The sequence below is a fragment of the Pithys albifrons genome, chromosome 1 (genome assembly GCF_047495875.1).
Source record: "Pithys albifrons albifrons isolate INPA30051 chromosome 1, PitAlb_v1, whole genome shotgun sequence".
NCBI classification, from domain to species: domain Eukaryota; kingdom Metazoa; phylum Chordata; class Aves; order Passeriformes; family Thamnophilidae; genus Pithys; species Pithys albifrons.
This window is the reverse complement of record NC_092458.1, coordinates 104,032,188-104,049,395: the sequence shown is the minus strand read 5'-3', so window position 1 is coordinate 104,049,395 and position 17,208 is coordinate 104,032,188. Positions and strand designations below refer to the sequence as shown.

The 17,208-nt window shown below is 34.4% G+C and overlaps 1 protein-coding gene across 2 annotated transcripts in view; it reads left to right on the top strand.

Annotated features, from left to right (window-relative positions):
* Positions 1-17,208, top strand: part of NCAM2 (neural cell adhesion molecule 2) — a 286,120-nt gene that overhangs the window by 205,181 nt on the left and 63,731 nt on the right. For both annotated transcript variants that reach the window (XM_071563032.1, XM_071563041.1), the window contains exon 12: positions 5,215-5,388. In XM_071563032.1, the coding sequence (XP_071419133.1) occupies positions 5,215-5,388 (174 nt within the window). The remainder of the gene's footprint in view (positions 1-5,214; positions 5,389-17,208) is intronic.

The window sequence follows — 17,208 nt, the reverse complement described above, 5'->3', positions numbered from 1 at the left end:
TTTCTAAACCAATATTATATGGAATTAAAAAGCAAAATTTCAATAATATCATTAGATACTGAGAACTCCTACACTAGTTTACTGAATAAAATGTTCTTTAAGCATCCTGCATACACAGAAAGTCAGTGAAGATAAAAAATAATGACAACAAAAGCAAATGAAGACATAGAAAAGACAATAACTGAGCTTCACAGAAAGTGCATCCTGTAACCTGTTTTATGGAATAAAAATCATACTCAAAATATAATAAGGTTGATCAATAACTGACAATATCAAATTTAGAAGTTTACTAGGCTGGAGTTTCAATGCTGGCACTTTGGTGGTGGTTTATGGATGTTGTTCTTTCCCTCCCCTCCCCCCCCCCTTGCCCTCCCCTCCCCCCACCCTCCCCCCCAGGTATTTGCATTTTCACATAAGGAAAAGAAAGTTGGACTTCCTTGCCCTGAGGAATAATGTAACGAAAATGATAATCATTATCTGCCAAAAGTCTATTCACCTCTACACAAATATGGGTGGACCTAAAATCTAGCTCTCTGTTCCAAACCTTGCCATTCACAACCTCACAGCATCAGCCTAGATATGAAATTATCAACACAGAACAGTGTTCTGCTTTGTGTGCATTTATCTTAATTCATTATTTGTATATTTACTTGCTACCTGTGATCCTGCTTAGTTAACTAAATCCTTTTTTTTTCCAGAATTACCAGTAATCTGATAAAAGAAATATATGTAGATGTAATATTGAATTTTTCCTCCATTCTAAGGATGTACAAGCACAAGCTGTTTCAGAGAGATTTTTGACTCCAAAGGTCTAGTTCCCAGCCTCATGTCTTTCCCTGCCAAGGTCCTGATGCTACTTACATTCAGCATTTAGACATAGTTATTTTAAGTCAATACATATTCCAGATATACAGGAAAAGCTGGAGAGCTGCAGGAGGAACATCCTAACAGGAGATAGAAGACAAGAGCTAGATGGAAGATAAGTCTCTGTGCTCACTGCCTACTCTCACAGCATCACTTCCTTTTTTCCATTTATATCAGGACTGCTAAACTCACAGAACGAAAAATATTTTCTTCCATTAAACTATCACAAAAACAGCTTGAAAAGAAAATCCTCAGTGGCAAATGGTGGTCATTTATTGAACACATTTGATAATAATTTTAATAAACCTGACAGACCATTATCAGTGGAGATAAATATGTACTCATAATTCTATGTGTAGTTCTCTATCAGCTGTGACAATGTTTTTTGAACCAAACCAATGCTACCTAAGAAAGCAAAAAGTTCATTTGTGCAAACCAGTGTTATGTGCAATTACATAACACATCATGTGCAATTTTACACTTACTATGTGTGGTTACTTTTTGGAATTTATTTGTAAGGAATTCTGTAACATACATGAATATGGAAACATACTGAACAGAGGAATAGATGGTGTGGAAAGAAGATGAATTTGACTAAATGTCTGACACTTGGGATTTTTTTTTAATGTTGCATTTTGACAGCAATGTAATGACAAAAAAGATAGCAGTGGAACTTCTCAGGAAGTATACTAGAATCTTTGCTATCACTAGATCACAGAAAAGAAATCCCATACATTTTAAACCTATATCCACAGCAGTATATGAAATATGATCACTGCCCAAAACTAAACTCCTCTGATTCCTCTGGTGGATTGCTTTTGAAAGGAAAAAGAACAAGAAACATCCACAGATCTATCCTTCCAGCTGCAGACTTCAGAGCAAAAAACCAGTGAAAATTACTCTTCACTTCTGCTAAACATTGAGCCAAAAGCCTTCAATTCTAGCATGGAAATTAGGGCAACGCTCCAAGTAATTGCAGGTGACAGGAGAGAGCTCAAATCTGGAATGCTTACATAGATCAGGACCAGAAGGCTGTATACCTGGCAGGATCAAATTCATACTCATTAGAGAACTATAGAATTAGATTCAGTTCATTATGCTGCCATTGATCTTCTTTGGGGAAAAAAGATGTAGATTTGCTTAGTCTGAAAAAGATAGTAGGTATTTTATTGTAACTTAATGGTATTGCTAGTATTAGATTTTATTTTTTTCCACCAGGATTTTGTTTCCTGCCTTATTTTCTTCAGGTGACTCACTCTTTTAGAACTGATATAGTTCACCTCTGAAAACTCCATAAAATTACCTACATTTGTGGGTGGCTTGGATTGTGGGATGCATATTTAAAACAGTGCTGTGGATATATTTTTACACTTCAGTGAGTTCTAAATGTATTGCATTGTGCTAGCTATGCAAAATATTTTACTGGGTTTTCACAGGAGCTTCGTTTTATGCTTATTGCCAAAAGGAATCGTACTTCATTTGCTGAAATTATATTTGAATCAGCAGTAGAGAACATAAGGTTCTTCCCTATGCCATGGTCATTATAGTAAACCATACACAGGAATTAACACACAAGGAAAACATATCTCCTTAATATTTAGAAAGTCAAGAATGGAGTGGATATGTAAATAACACATTTTGGTTTCATACCAATTGGTTTGATGCAAACAGAATTGCCTTATTAAAATAGCATACAAAAATTAATATAAAATAATGAGCAGAATTAAATATACATTTATCCCTTAAATATTTATTTTTGTTTCATTTTGAACTCTTTTAACAGGAGAATAAGAATGTTCAGAAGTTCAGAAGCTATTTGTAATATTATAGATATCCACAGCAGCTTTTAGCTTGCAATTAAATGCAAAGAGAGCATTTATCTTCAGTACTGAAGAGCTATATTCACTTCCCAAAGTGCTTGCTATCCACATCACTAATACAGTGCCATTTTCTTTGGTATGGCTGCACTGGATTGCTTTGTTGGCATCATTATTATGGCCCACTCCTCTCAGAACAGTCATTTCAGCTAGGAAGGGAGGGAATCTACACAGAATGATGCTTAACCTACTGTCAGTATTGGGGTAGGGGGGGTGGGGGGAATAAATATTGTCCTCAGTTGTAATGAGAATCTGAAGGAAAGGGATTGGTCACAGGGTGGTTCTAATCCTCATCCTCCTCTGATTTTGAGATCACTGTTTACTTAGCAAGCAACTCATATAACTCATTCTTCTTTCATGTGGTAACAGAAAAGAAAAATCTGTGGGGTTTTGATCTTAATTTTTTTCCTTTTTTTCCTAAAAAAAAAACCCCAACTTTTGATCAATTTAGAGAAGGATTCAAACCCCAGATCTATGTTTTCATGGATGTACAGCAGACAGGTTACATTTGGTCATGTTCTATCTGATCATGAATCTTGAATCCCTTTCTACAGAGGAATGCAGCTCCCCTAAGAAGGGTAAAAATTTCCTGCAGTGTCCCAAATCCTCATGCTTCCCAGAATAAGAAAGTATTTGAGGATTTGAATTCTCTCAGGCTGACATTTACATCTACTAAAATCTTTAATGTCATGGATTCTCTTAGTTGTGTCTTTAAGTACAAGATACTTGTCCATCCAGACAGTTAAATGCCACCCTGACATCCTGTCCCATCAGATCTCAGAAGCTAAGCAGGGTCAACCCTGGTTAGTACTTGGATGGGACACCTCCTGGGAATACCGGGGGCTGTAGGTTCTAGTCCTGAGGACTTCGCTGTCACCATCCAAGCTCACTTGGCTGTGGCAGATGAACCTCAGGAGTTAAAGGGTGGGGCCAGTTCTGCGCAAGCTGTGCCTCACCTAAAAAATCCACTGCGCAGGTTCGAAGGACACACCCTTGTGGGTAGAGCCCTTCCCAAATCTTTGTTCGTGAAGCCTAGCCATACTTATCCATCCATGTAGATAACACCCATTCTGGCTTTTACTCAATTACTTTTTAGAGGGTTCAGGAGACCTATAGTCAGAAATACTAATTGTATGAATTCACAAGGATTTTATTTTAGCATTAAGACACTCAAGTCTGACAATTGAGAAAAAAAAAAAAGGGTTTCTGGTAATTGAAAGGTTATACAGATCAGTCCCTTTAGCCCAGCTTTGGCAGACATCCTTTTCCAGAGAATTTGTGGCTGAGTGTATGCTTAAATCTACTCTTTAATATTTTATAGAAATTTTTGTCTCATTTTCATTCAAGTACCAATAGTGGGTAAAGCTCAGATTGAGTCTCCTTTTATTCACAACTCTGTGACAGCCTTTGAATACAGACAATATTTTGTGGAAATGGTTCATTACCCACAAACAAAATTATAGACTTTGGCTCAAATTCTTGCATGTCCTTACAAAAAGTATCTTCCATAGCATGGATACAAAAGCAATCTCAAATATTTAAGAAGTTATGCAGATAATTTTCAGATGGATCAGAAGAGATAGTTGTAGTGGTGTTTCAGATCCCTGATATCCTGTCAAAAGGACTAAAATTCTTCCTAACATTTTTAATAACGTTTTTTATCATTACAGTGCTTTAAAATGTGGAACAACTGGAAAAGTTAGTCTTTTGTCTTCTATGTGTTTGATTGTAAAAGTAATGTAACATTTCTATTTTTAAGCTGTACTGACCTTGATGTCATTTTTTGCTTTTGTTTCCTATCTTGCATTTCAACACCTACAAGCACCTGCTCTATTTTCATGGCTCTTTTCTACTTTAAAAGATACGCATTTCCTTTTGATTTAAGAGAAAATGTTTCTTTCACCCTATTTTGCAAGTTAATTCTTAAACTGAACAGAGAATAGAAACCTTCTGTTAATTATCTTTCTAGTAGCTTGAAATGCAGTCTTTCAAAAAAAGAAGAAAATGATTCATGTTTTCAGCTGTTCCATAAAATGGCCAAATTATTTATACAGTTCATAATCTCATTTAGAAGAATTTAGACTTTGAATGATCTATTTAGCTGTATCTGGTTTTTTGTTAAATTTGATTTAAAGTTTGTTATTTTTTATATAATTATGCAGTCAACAATGTGATCTCTTACATTTGATTATGCTGAAATTAGCTATTGAGAAAGATCATATTGTAAAAGAAAGGCAAAAATGGAAAGTTTTTTTTTCATTACTTTAGCATACAAGCAAATGAATGTGGTTTTCTTACAGCTCTGTAGTAGAAAACAGAAGTTGTTTATGTAACACAAACATTATTATGCCATATTCAGTATTCATTTTTTTCTCCCTTGAAGGTGCTATGGAGACTTTTTGGGGTAGATTATCAACTGTTTAGGTCTGTGTACGTGCTACTGATTATTTAATTGGCATTTGTCCTTTTCCAGATGTACCATCAAATCCATACGGAGTACGAGTTTTAGAGCTGTCCCAAACCACTGCCAAGGTTTCGTTCAATAAGCCAGACTCACATGGAGGTGTTCCCATTAACCACTACCAAGTGGATGTGAAAGAGGTGGCCTCAGAAACCTGGAAAATAGTTCGCTCCCATGGAGTTCAAAGTAAGTTTAAAAAGAAATAAACAGGAGTATTTTAACTGAAAAGAATTTCCAGAGAAAAGCCTGCAAGTTGATGTTAACTACTTCGTCTTAGTCCAGCAGCTGTATGTAAATGTGTTTGCAAGACCTCTTTACACCAATTACTGTAGTTTTGTAAAAGTCAACTGCTACTTGTGAGTTTTAAAAAGAGTTTACAAATATTTTGCATTTTTCACTGTCCAGCCAAGTAGATATGAAGAATATTTAAAGCTATAAAGTTCAAAAAGAATAGAAACCAGAGCTAATTTGAGAATGTGAGTTATGTACACAGTTAATTATTTTAAGTAAGCCCTTATGTAATATTTAATGCTAGGCATTATTTTCTGATTTGGAGCTACTTAGTGAAGTTTCTACATATTGTTAATATTGATGATTTCAAAAGCATATCTTAATTGTCCTCTCTAGGCCCAAAAGAGCATAAACCTCCCCAAAGACACAAGTTCTTTAGGTACATGCTGAGGAGGGCTGTTTGTACAGAGTAATGTTAACAGAGAACATGCAATAGTTTCAATAGCCCTTGCATCCAAATTTATCTTTTTGGTATTTTTAATGCAAGTTAAAGCAGGCCTAACATCCTTCTGGTCAGGTGATGGTTTTGAAGCTACCAGCACAGTCATGGAACAAGAAAAATATGTTGCATTATCCATTATGTTTTATCTCTTTCCTTTTCACATCCTATAATCCACAGACAAAAATTCTGCACTAAACAGAACATGTTCCAAATTACAGAATTATTTCAAGGGGGGCTATAATGAACATGTAGTTAACAGATATTCAAAGAAACATATAATGACTCTTGATCTTTTGGGTTTTTTCAACCAAACAGCGTAACTATGTATATAAATGTAATATTGTAAGTCACAGTAACTTTCACTTTATTCCAGAATAACTTCTATTTCTTTCAGTACTGGAAGATCTAAAGAAGACAGTGTATTTCCTCTGTTTGCAGGGCAGCACATTAATAGATATTAGTGCACTTCTTCCTTTCTTTTGGTGTAATATTTCAGACCAAGTTTGAGACTTTTATTCTTGTAGCTTCCTTCAGTGAATTGACAATATTATTTTTGTCTGATGAGCACTGTAATATATCAAAAACTAAAACCTGAAGTGACCTGTCTATGTAGTAGTGTGCAATAGGTTCAAATGAGTACAAACCCAGTGACTACATCAATCACACAAGTGCTTAATTTAATTGTAAAGCCAGAACAAAAAAATATTATCTACAGTGTCAACTTTGTAGAAAAGCATATTTATGTTAGTCCACATATCTTTTTCCTATTATTTCTGTTGATGTGAATTTTATGAAAATACTAATTGATTATACTGGGAAAGATTTGTGATTTGAAAGACCTTTGTTGCTGTTAGAGTTGACTAGATCTGACTTTTCCAAAAGTTCCAATTTGATTTTGAAACATTATTTCAGCATTACATGTTTTTAAGTTGTTGCGTACAGGTAATTTGGAGGTTTCTGTATAAATGAATTGATCTTGGAGTTATTTTAGTCCCAAATCTGTTTGAATTCTATGATGATCTATTCTAAAATCAGAGTAGAGTGACAGGTACAAATACCTGCAGTCCTTATGCAGACTACCAGTGTGAAGTAGATTGTGAATATTGAGAATCTCTGCTGCCAATCCTACTAATATTAAATATACAGCTTATTTCAGAGAAAGACTGTATTCGTTCCTACATGTTGTCATGTTATTTCCCCATGTCTTCTTTTTGTGCAAGTTGCCTGATTAGTTAATTCTTCTTTTTTATTTCAAAGTTTTCAGGGGATATACCATTTTGCAGGCATATATTTTCCCTTTCATTTCATTGTCACCCAACTGTATCTTGAAAGGGTTTGTTGAGAAAACAAAATAGTCACATTGATTTTGGATGAGTTAAAGATGCTTCCTAATAGCATGTATTATCAAAGACTACTCCAAGGGATGATAAAAAGTAAGAAATATGAAAACAACCTGAAAAGCCATCTTGGTCTACAGAGAGTTATGTAATAAATAGAAAAAATAATGAGAAAATAATGGGCAATATTGAAAATTAATACTAGATCAGTAATTAATTCAGGATGTTTTCTGAAATCTCTATTGGTATACCCCTGCATAGGCTGTGAATTTCTCTTTGAACTGTTTGAGAATCCAAAAGGTATTGCAGATTGTCAAATATTTGCTAATCAGGAAAAACCTTGGTTTTGTAAATCTTATTGATGTTACATTATGTAATTTGATTGGGAAGTCAAAAGGAACTTTTATTATAAAGTTCTTGCAGCTATTCTGTAATAAGTTCAAAACTTGTTCTATTTGTGAGGTACTATAGGGCCAAACCAGAAAAGTAAGATATGTTGCCAAAACACAGATTGAACAATCTGGAACAAAAAGAGTCTTTGCAAATGGAGATGGGGAAAAAAAAAATTAATGGCTTTTTCTAAAAAGAAAATTGTGATATATGTAACTGGAATCTTTCTGGAATATTCACCCTTTGCTTCTTTTTCTGAGTATTCAGAGGGTTTTAGGAAGTTTTCTAAAATATCTGTTTAAACTTTTCTCCTTTTATCTTTTAGCCCACTTATAGTGTCACGGTAAGAAAGCCTTGAGACATTCTCTCTGAAGTCCTTATTTTCAGTTCCTGTAAGAATTTTATTAGTGTGAAGCTTTATTTTATATATATATAAATATTTAGAATACTTTTAAATATTCTGAACGGTAATAAAAATTAAATATTTTTGAGACAGTTTATCATTCTGCTTAAGTCACTAACAACCACTTTCCTATTTATGCCTCAACATCATCTCAGCTGAGTGAGGAGGATGTTTAGAATGCAGACAGTCAGTTTTCTGTATTATGATTTGTAGGTAGGTCATCATACTTGGCTCAATATTTCTTACAGGTAACAAAACCAGTTTATAGATCTGTTCACATTTTAGGGACAGGTTTATGGCTAAGATTCAGATGTAAATGTTCCTTAGACAGGGACAGATAACAGCTTGCACATCTTAAGTTGTGGTGCATACATAATGCATGGTCATGTTTTTTTCCCAGCAGCCAGTGATAAAATATTCTTTAATTTTACAGATTGGATTTTTTTTCAGTCTGATTTTACTCAGGTATGGCAAAACTGCAGACCTTTCTTGCCACAGTGTACATAATGTGTAAATTCCAAACACATCTTGTAAGGGAAAGAGGCAGAAAAACCTACCTGCAGGAGAACATTGAACCTGGAGACTGTTAAAATTTCAATACAGAGAGTTTTCAAGGCTAAACTGGGTCTTCTGCTCCCTCTATACTATGACCTAATGGAACACTGTAGCTATCTTCGTACAGTCACATAGAACAGCCATAAACTGATAAAATTAATGAAAATGCATTTTTAAATGAAACAAACATCATTAAAATTTGCCTACAGAAGTAAGTTTAAGCATAAAGCATTATTAAATGATTAATAGATGTTTCAAAAACTTTTTGCTACTAATGCTAACAAGCCATTAATTTTCATCTGATTATGATCCAATAGCTACGTATTTCTTGTTTTATTTATGTGAAAAACACAGTAGATGCTTACCAAAATTGTTAGGCATTTTTTGTGATCAATCATCCAGTAAATACAAATAAGTTTAATCAGGACAATTAAGCAGTATGAAATGGATTCTAGCAAATCTATTCAAACAATCCTCCAATTTTCTTCATATGCTGTTTTCTTCAAGAATCCCTCTAAAGGTGACTTTTGTCTCAAACTTTACTAGTCTGAGTTGTTTTCAGATCAAATTAAGGAGAAAATCACAGTCTTGGAGCTGTAGCCAAGAATATCTGTTTCCCCATTCTCTCCCCTTTGTCTTTTATAATGAAGATTTCATTTTAAAGTCTGTGCTGATTGCAGCTATTGAAGAGGAGCACAGAAAGTGAAGCAATCATTCTGATGCACCAATTTCAGACTATTAAGGGATGTAAAGTCTTAATCAACACTATCGTAGTTCACCAAGAGATCAGTGAACAAATGGCATTAGATTTTTCTGTTCTTGGTGGGTGCTGTTCTGAATATGAGAATTGCTTTTTTGCAAGCTGCCTGCAAATCTCTGAGTAGTTTCACTTTACAGTGATTCTTCTTATAGACTGGAGTTTCAAGAGGAGCTGGATATGCATGGACAGGTCAGACATTTACGGCCCAGTCAGTAGTGAAGAGAAACCCACTATACCTGAGTAGCAGATGTGGCAAGGTTCCTTCTCCAAGGAGAGTTTGTATCCTTTTACCCAGACAGCTGGTAAATCCCTGAGTGTGGGATAACATCCACCCACCCTCAAGATGGGATAGTCACTGGTAAAGAGCATTTGACAGGGTTTCTTCTGTAGACACAAAGAAACCAGTGAGAAGGTGTAAGATACCTCTGCTGGGCAAAACTGCCTTACTGCGATCTTCTGAGCATTTTTATTTTTAAAGAAAGGACATTGACTGGTCCGTTTCTGAGAAATCAACAAAGACGTCATAAGAAAAAGACTGCATTATTTTTCTCTTTTCAAGCAGTATTGAGTTTTCCAAGGATGAAATATGATAGAGTTTGTGGGATTCGATCCTTCACATCCCTTCAGTCCCTCAGAAAGCACTACTAGTATAACTCTAATAGAGAAGCCATCAAAGTCTTGTTTTGTCTCAATAACATTATAGACATTGATAATTCTGGTTCACAGGCAGCAAATAAATGCAGTTGTAAAGAAAGGTCTTTAGCTTACTCATAAATTCCAACCACTGTGGAGATGTGCTTGAAACCTGCAAAAAAAAAAAGTGCTCTCTGAAAACGTTTGGATGTATTCAACAAGAATGTAAAAAACCCTTGATTTCCTTCATTCTTCTGTTTACAGGTAGATAAATAGAAAAAGAAACATGTCAATGGATCTTTCTTTTCAGAGCATATGAGTAAAATACCAAGGAAAAACAGTCTGCATTTCTAGTGCCAGTCAGTTTGCTGGTGATAGAACAACCTAATTCCATATTATTCCACTTATGGGATATATGGGTCGTTGGCACTCTCTTACAGAAGGGAGATAAACATTTGGCGATTTGTGTAGCCAATACACACACACCTACTATGCTTCCCTCTGAACTTCTGGTGTTTGGAAGTTCTCAGGTTTCACATAAGTTTTTTTCATGTCTATTTTTAATTATTGCTTTATATAATTTTTTGAGGAAAGGTTCAGTGATACTATAATGTATTTTTTAATTTTTAAAATTAAAGTAGTACTATTTTATACAAAACATCAGTAAATATAGAAGACTTAATAAAGCAAGTCCACTCATTTCTTCTGTTTAGTCAAATTTGAAAAAATTATAGATTTTCTGAGTTTTTCAGGAAATTACTAAAGTACTGATGCCTGGATAATGTAGAATTTCTTATATTGGGAACAAATTGTATCATCAAATGACTGAAGAAGTGCATATAACAGGAGTTACAGACAGTAAAGGTGCATCATCTTTATAATTACATCTTTCAAAGCAGATTATTATCAAACACATAAAATTAACAAAGGAGAATAAAATTATAGTTGAGAAGTAAAAAGTATTTTTCAATCATTCATGTGTAAACTTCACAAAATAACGATAGGGAAGATACAGAACCTGTTTTGAACAAACTTTCTTTTTTTTTTACATTTTTTTTCCTTAAAGTTTTTGCCTACTGGTATATTAACATTAAATTAAGTGTTGTCATGTTAGAGACTGGTGAATCTAAAAACAGTAATCTGTAATGATGCTCTAAAAATAACTTGTTTAAAGAATTAGCTCCTCTGACATAATTTTTCATATGCAAAGTTCAAGAAGCTACTGAATATGACAACCTTACATTCTTCTTAACTTTGGATCTTAAAAACAGAAATGTCTTGTGTTGCTTATTTTTGTGAAAACAAACCAATGCCAAAAAGCTCCAACACAAAAATAGAAAAGAAAACCAACCAACCAAGAAAAAGCACACAAACTAAAATCTCTTGACTTTTCTAGGTCCTGTTTCTTTCAGGAGATATTCTGTTAATTTTCAAATAATTTCGAGAAAATATCCCTGGAGTGTAGCATTTGTTGTGTATTAGCACAAAAAAAATTCTACAATTGATAAAAATTATATCAGTTAAATTATACATTTCCAAAACATGGATTGGAAGAAAAAATACAGGAAATTATGTCATAAAATCTGGGGTTTTTTAATCAGTAATGTGTTTTGTCTTTCAGTAGTCAGCAGTGTTCTCTGTTTTGATATTAGAGATTCCCCTTTGGATGGCAGAAGGCAGAAGATTTATGTATAACATGATTCATTAATGAATGTGTTAATCATGAATGTATTTCATGCAGTGATATCAAAATATACCAAAAGTACTTTATCAACATATGTTTATACTTCTTTATTCAATATTTTATGAAAGGAGACAATAATTTTCAAAGCCTTGTGATAGAATAATCAGGTTATGTGCAAAGAGAAGTTTCATTTTATATAACTGTTTTTACAGCTTTCCATTATAACTCAAAATGAAAGGATGAAAAATATTACAACCTAAGAAATGTTAAAAACTTTGTACAAGAAAAGAAAATCCATTGACAGGTGGACTACAAGTGTCATTAATACTTGTGTGAAAAATAGGCACATATTAATGACACACACAAAAAAAAATCCCAGCACTGAACTTTATGCAAATAGAAGAACAATAAATGTTATATTTCAGTTTTAGCTATTAAGGATTTAGGGAACGTCAAGCTTGTTTTGCTTTCATCATAACTTTTTGGTTTTATCTTTGGTTCTTGGCAAGTTGGAGACCAAACCTGAAATAAGTAATTCTTTGTTATTTCACATTCAAATCTCAACAGTTTCTGTTCATTTTCTTTTTCATTGGAGTTAAATTTCATGTACTTTGTGAAATCCTAGAATAATTAAGAAAGAAAGGAACCTTGTGATCATCACCTCCAAGTCCTCAAAGTTGCAGCAGAACCAGCTTGAAAGTTTTATTTGGGCTTTTTCCTAAGTTTCGAATGTCTCTATGAATGGAAATTCCATATTTAGTGGTTTGTTTGTAAAATGAGGTGGGGTTTTTTGTTGTTGGATTTTATTGGTTTGTTTGTTTGTTTGTAAAACCAGGTCCTGTCTGTATTGGTTTTTTCACATGCATTTAACTGGGACTTCGAGGCACATTATGGTAGAGAAAGAATTTTCTGTTGCCCAAGATATGTGTTTAAGCCTTTCTGCTATATGTTATACCTGGTACTGATGGTCTTTTTACTATACATGTCCCTAAAGTTAGAGGAAACGGTATATATGTAAGTGTTGATGTGGTAACTAAAACTTGAAGTTCTCTATGTGTTATGCTTTTAACTTTTGAATTGGTTACACCAGTGAGAATGTATACATGATATAGGCAACTCTTATTATAAACCTTCCAGATAAAACATTAAATCAGTAAATTTAAAATGAGGTAATTCCATTTGCTACTAAACTTCCTTTTTCTGTCCTTCAGCAAGACACTTTGATTGACATCATAATGAACAGACACTCTGTCAGAAGACTTTAGATTACAATGAAATTGTAGGACAAAGACTACTTTTTATTCAATTTATTTGGGTAAATACAAGCATATAAGTTATTCAGACCTCTTATGCTGTCTCTGTACTATTTTTGGCCTCCATCCAGCTTAATCTTTGCTGTAAAAGTCTCATGTGTGTGGAAAGGTTGAACTGTAAGTAAATGTCTTAAACTAAATTACATGGATGGATTAGAGAGACTGGAAAGTGAGAAGTGTAAAGGGAAACTAGGTTTAAGTATTTCAGGTTTTTATACAGACCTGAAACACCAGGAGATTGAAATGTTCTTTTCACATTCAAAAGTATATCAAATGTCATGAGAAGTGAAGAAAATCCAGACAATTTACTGCACAGCATGTGTTCATAACTGAAAGCAACTGAGTGTTATGCAGATAGAACCACTGCCAATATCTGAGCTTACCCTTTTTTCAGGAGCTTGTCATTCTGTGTTTGTAATTTCATTTAGTCAACCAGTTAAAGTTCATTGCAAAATGTGATTTACATGCAAGTCTTGAGGGTTTTTTTAAGACATAGACTTGAAAATTTGTAGAAAATTCAAGATATCTTGATTGCAAGAAGTATGTAGTAATTATTTTAACAAACAATTAAATGGAGACTTCGATGTTCCAAATGTATTTCACCGGATGCTCTTCTTTTGTATTAACTCATGCCTACTCCCTATTTAGACCTTTCGGGCTTTTCATGATAGTATATTCTCAAGTAAATTTTCAGTGAACATGCTGATCTGATATAAAAGTTATGCTGATCTGGCTTGTAAAGGTAAATCTTGTTAAGTAAATAGTGATGCAGTGCAATATTGGATATCAATAACTGATAAATGAGACTCATGGAGCAGCTGCAAATTTTGTCTTTCAAAACTGTATTGTATTCATGCACACTTACTTTACATTTCTAGTCTACCTAGAAAAATGTAAAGTACATTTATGGAATTTTTATGTGTATATAAACTTCTGCTGCATTTTGTAATACAAAATAGAAAAGTGCTCCTGGGTGACAGTGTTTTTGAAGTATTTTCAAGGTCATTGAATGACAGAGTAGTTATGAACAGTGCTTTCCTTCTGCCACATCAAACAATGAGCAACAGAGCGATAGCTTGGCCCTATCTGTATGACTTTCCATAATATCTTTAAATTAATCCTCTTTTTATCTCCTTTTTTCTCTCTCCCCATTTCTTTCTTCATTAGTAAGGAATGAAGTATTGTATATATAATGGAGATGAGGAAGTAAAAGCTATGAAGGAAAATTATCCTTGCATGCAAGAAGCAAAAAGGACAGTTTTTGAAATCATCATTCATGTCAGGCCTAAGGTCTTTGTTTTTGCACAGCACGAAATGCCATGAAAGGGGTCATGTTTTAGTCCCTCTTTTTGCCACTATGAGGATGATCACTTTGATGACAGCAGTCACCAGGAGCTGGTTTTTTCTCACTTCAAATGGTGGTGGTTAGGACTTTGTCACCTCCTGCACTGGGTAGCAGAGCAAGTAGAGTTTTGTTTTCTCACATTTTACATGTTTCAGAGTTGAAAATTGCATGGTTTACAGTCAGAATTCCTGTGCCAGAACCTGCTTATTAGGTAACTCCAAGGCCACAGCAACTTATGTGACAAAAGACATGTAGATTCTATATATGTTATTCTGTTTATTAGGATGCAGGATTATTACTGAATTGAAAATGTTGGAATTTTAAATAAAATAGCAGCCTTAACTGAGAGGCAAGTCTTGCTATCGTATATGAATGTGTTTATGAAAAATTCTCTGCTTCTCTGAGCATGATATTAGAAGTTTTCATTCCTTTGTGCTCTAAGATATTTCTTTGGTTTACCATTAATAATTTATGAATTTCTGATATCTGTCTTGAAGCATTGTAAGAGTAATGGTATATTTGTAGTAATGAGTAAAGAGTAACTAATATTCTTAGGTATTTGGATCCATCTGGTTAAGGAATGTCACCTCTTATTTGTATATAGTAACATGGTGCAGTTTTCTAACACTATAAGAAAACTAGTGAATTGCATGATAGGTAAGAAAACTGGGGAATTACACAAAACATCTTCAATCTGTTGCAAAGTGTCATAGGAAAAAACAATGCAGCTCTGCAGAACTTGGCTGATAATAGGAAGAAGATACAGTTGTTAAAAACAAACGGCTGTCAGTATATTCTTAGACTTTGAAGGCATTTTCTGTCAGGGCTTTTTTTTTTTTTTTGTGATAAAAATATATTTGGACCAGTAGTCTGTTGTTATTTTAGGATAAGTTGATCGTTCACCTCCGAGATATACACTGCTCTATTAAAAGCAGTCATCAGTAGCTTGCCCATTCTTCAAATGGCAGTTGTATCAAACTGAAAAAAAGTTGCCTGCTCATCCTTTTGGAAGAAAGACTTGAGTTCATTCTGTAAGTCAGTCAAGCAAAAACCAGCTCCAAGTGAAGCTGTGCTCCTGGGCACGGTTCTGCCCTCATTGGCAAGTCCTGTTTGCCAGTGACTGGTGATGCAGAAGAGCAGAGTCAGTCGTAAGTCAGATGGGACGGCTCAGACCCACCAAATATCAATGTGTGGCAAGAATCTGCACCAAGGTCTCCCATACCTGCCTTTCTCAAACAGTAATATGATCCTTAAATCCATGTGGATTTGCCACACGGTTAGATACATTTGACCTAATGTATTCCAGTTCCAGATGGAATTCCATTGAAATTACTGTGGACTTCATGCTTGAAAGATGCAACATTTTTCTGTTATGAATTCAAGTGAGGCAAACCTCACCTTTTTTTCCCCCAAGATCTGTCAGTGACAAAGAATTCATGGATAGAGCTTTGAATGTGGGAGACCTTTTTTAACTTCGTGTTGCAATTTTCAAAGGGGATGTTGAATCGCAACAAGATGTCCTTTGTAGTAGCAGCACAAAAAAGGCAGGGAAAACTGAAATACAAGTAATTCTGCCCTACAAGACAGTGTAAGAGATTCTAGATTCTGACGCAGACCAAGTCTGCTGAAGATAATGCCAAAGGGGGGAACAGTTATCTCCACCCCTTCCCAGTGCACATACAAACAGTGTTGTGAGACTTTTCTCAATAGCACTAAAAAGAATAACAAGGACAACTGGCCCAAGATGCAGCTTGCCAATTATGAGCAGATATTAGAAATATTGATAAAGTGCAAGAAACATGAAGCACTGAAACAGGTTACACCAAGACAAAAGGGTGAGGAATCTCTGTCCGTGGGGGCTGAGAGTGAGTTAGACAAAGCCATGCCTGGCCTGATCTAAAACTGGTATAAGTCCTGATTTCAGTAGGAGGTTGGACCAGATAAACTCCAAATGTTCCTTCCAATGAACCACTAAAAAGGCTAGAAAGTGGGATAGCTGTCACAAGTGTAGAAGAAAGTAAGATATGGACTCATATCCAATTATTGGCCTCCCCCTTCACATTATACTCTGTCCTTCTATAATCCAGGGTGTATTCCAGACCTTGATATGAAGCAGGGAATGTGTTGTTGCGTTTGTTAAAATCTAAAAACAAGCATGATCTTCCTAGTCTCCTAATAAATGGTATCACTTAGAAGACCCTGTCTTATTTTCTGGGTTGTCTCCCAGTAGGCATTTTATTTAGCCTTGATTGGTGATCAAAAGGAGAAAAAAATGGCATAAATGAAACAGTATAAATGATCTTAATAATAAAGGCCTTAATTGGCCTTCTGCAATGAGATTAACACAGTTATTCCTTCATTACATATTGTAGTATTGTATATTCACTCAATAAAGCATCACTTACTTCAAAGACTTAATTCTACTACCCTTATGTGTTCATATTGCCAGTGAAAATTCAGGTATATTCAGTGGCCTAGAAACTTTTCTTATGGGAGAATTTTAAAACTAATGTCTACAGAAAGTAAATTTGATTCATGGAAAGATTTAACTTAATCAGACTTTATATTTAGCAGGGTAATTTGTACTACTAAAATTGCAGCTATTATAGTCACATAAATATTTAACAATGAACCCTGCTGAGAACATTAGTCATATATTAGAGTTTTGTACAAAACCTTCTTTTTGCATGATGAGGGGAAACATCTGTTAGAAATCTAAGTCCCCATTGATTTTACCATATTTGTTTATTTCATAAACGGTTTTAAGTGTAGTCCTTTCTAAGTGTCTGGCTGTTTCTTCAAGCAGTAGACTCAAATCCTTGCATTAAGAAGTGCACAATAGTTTTTTTTAGC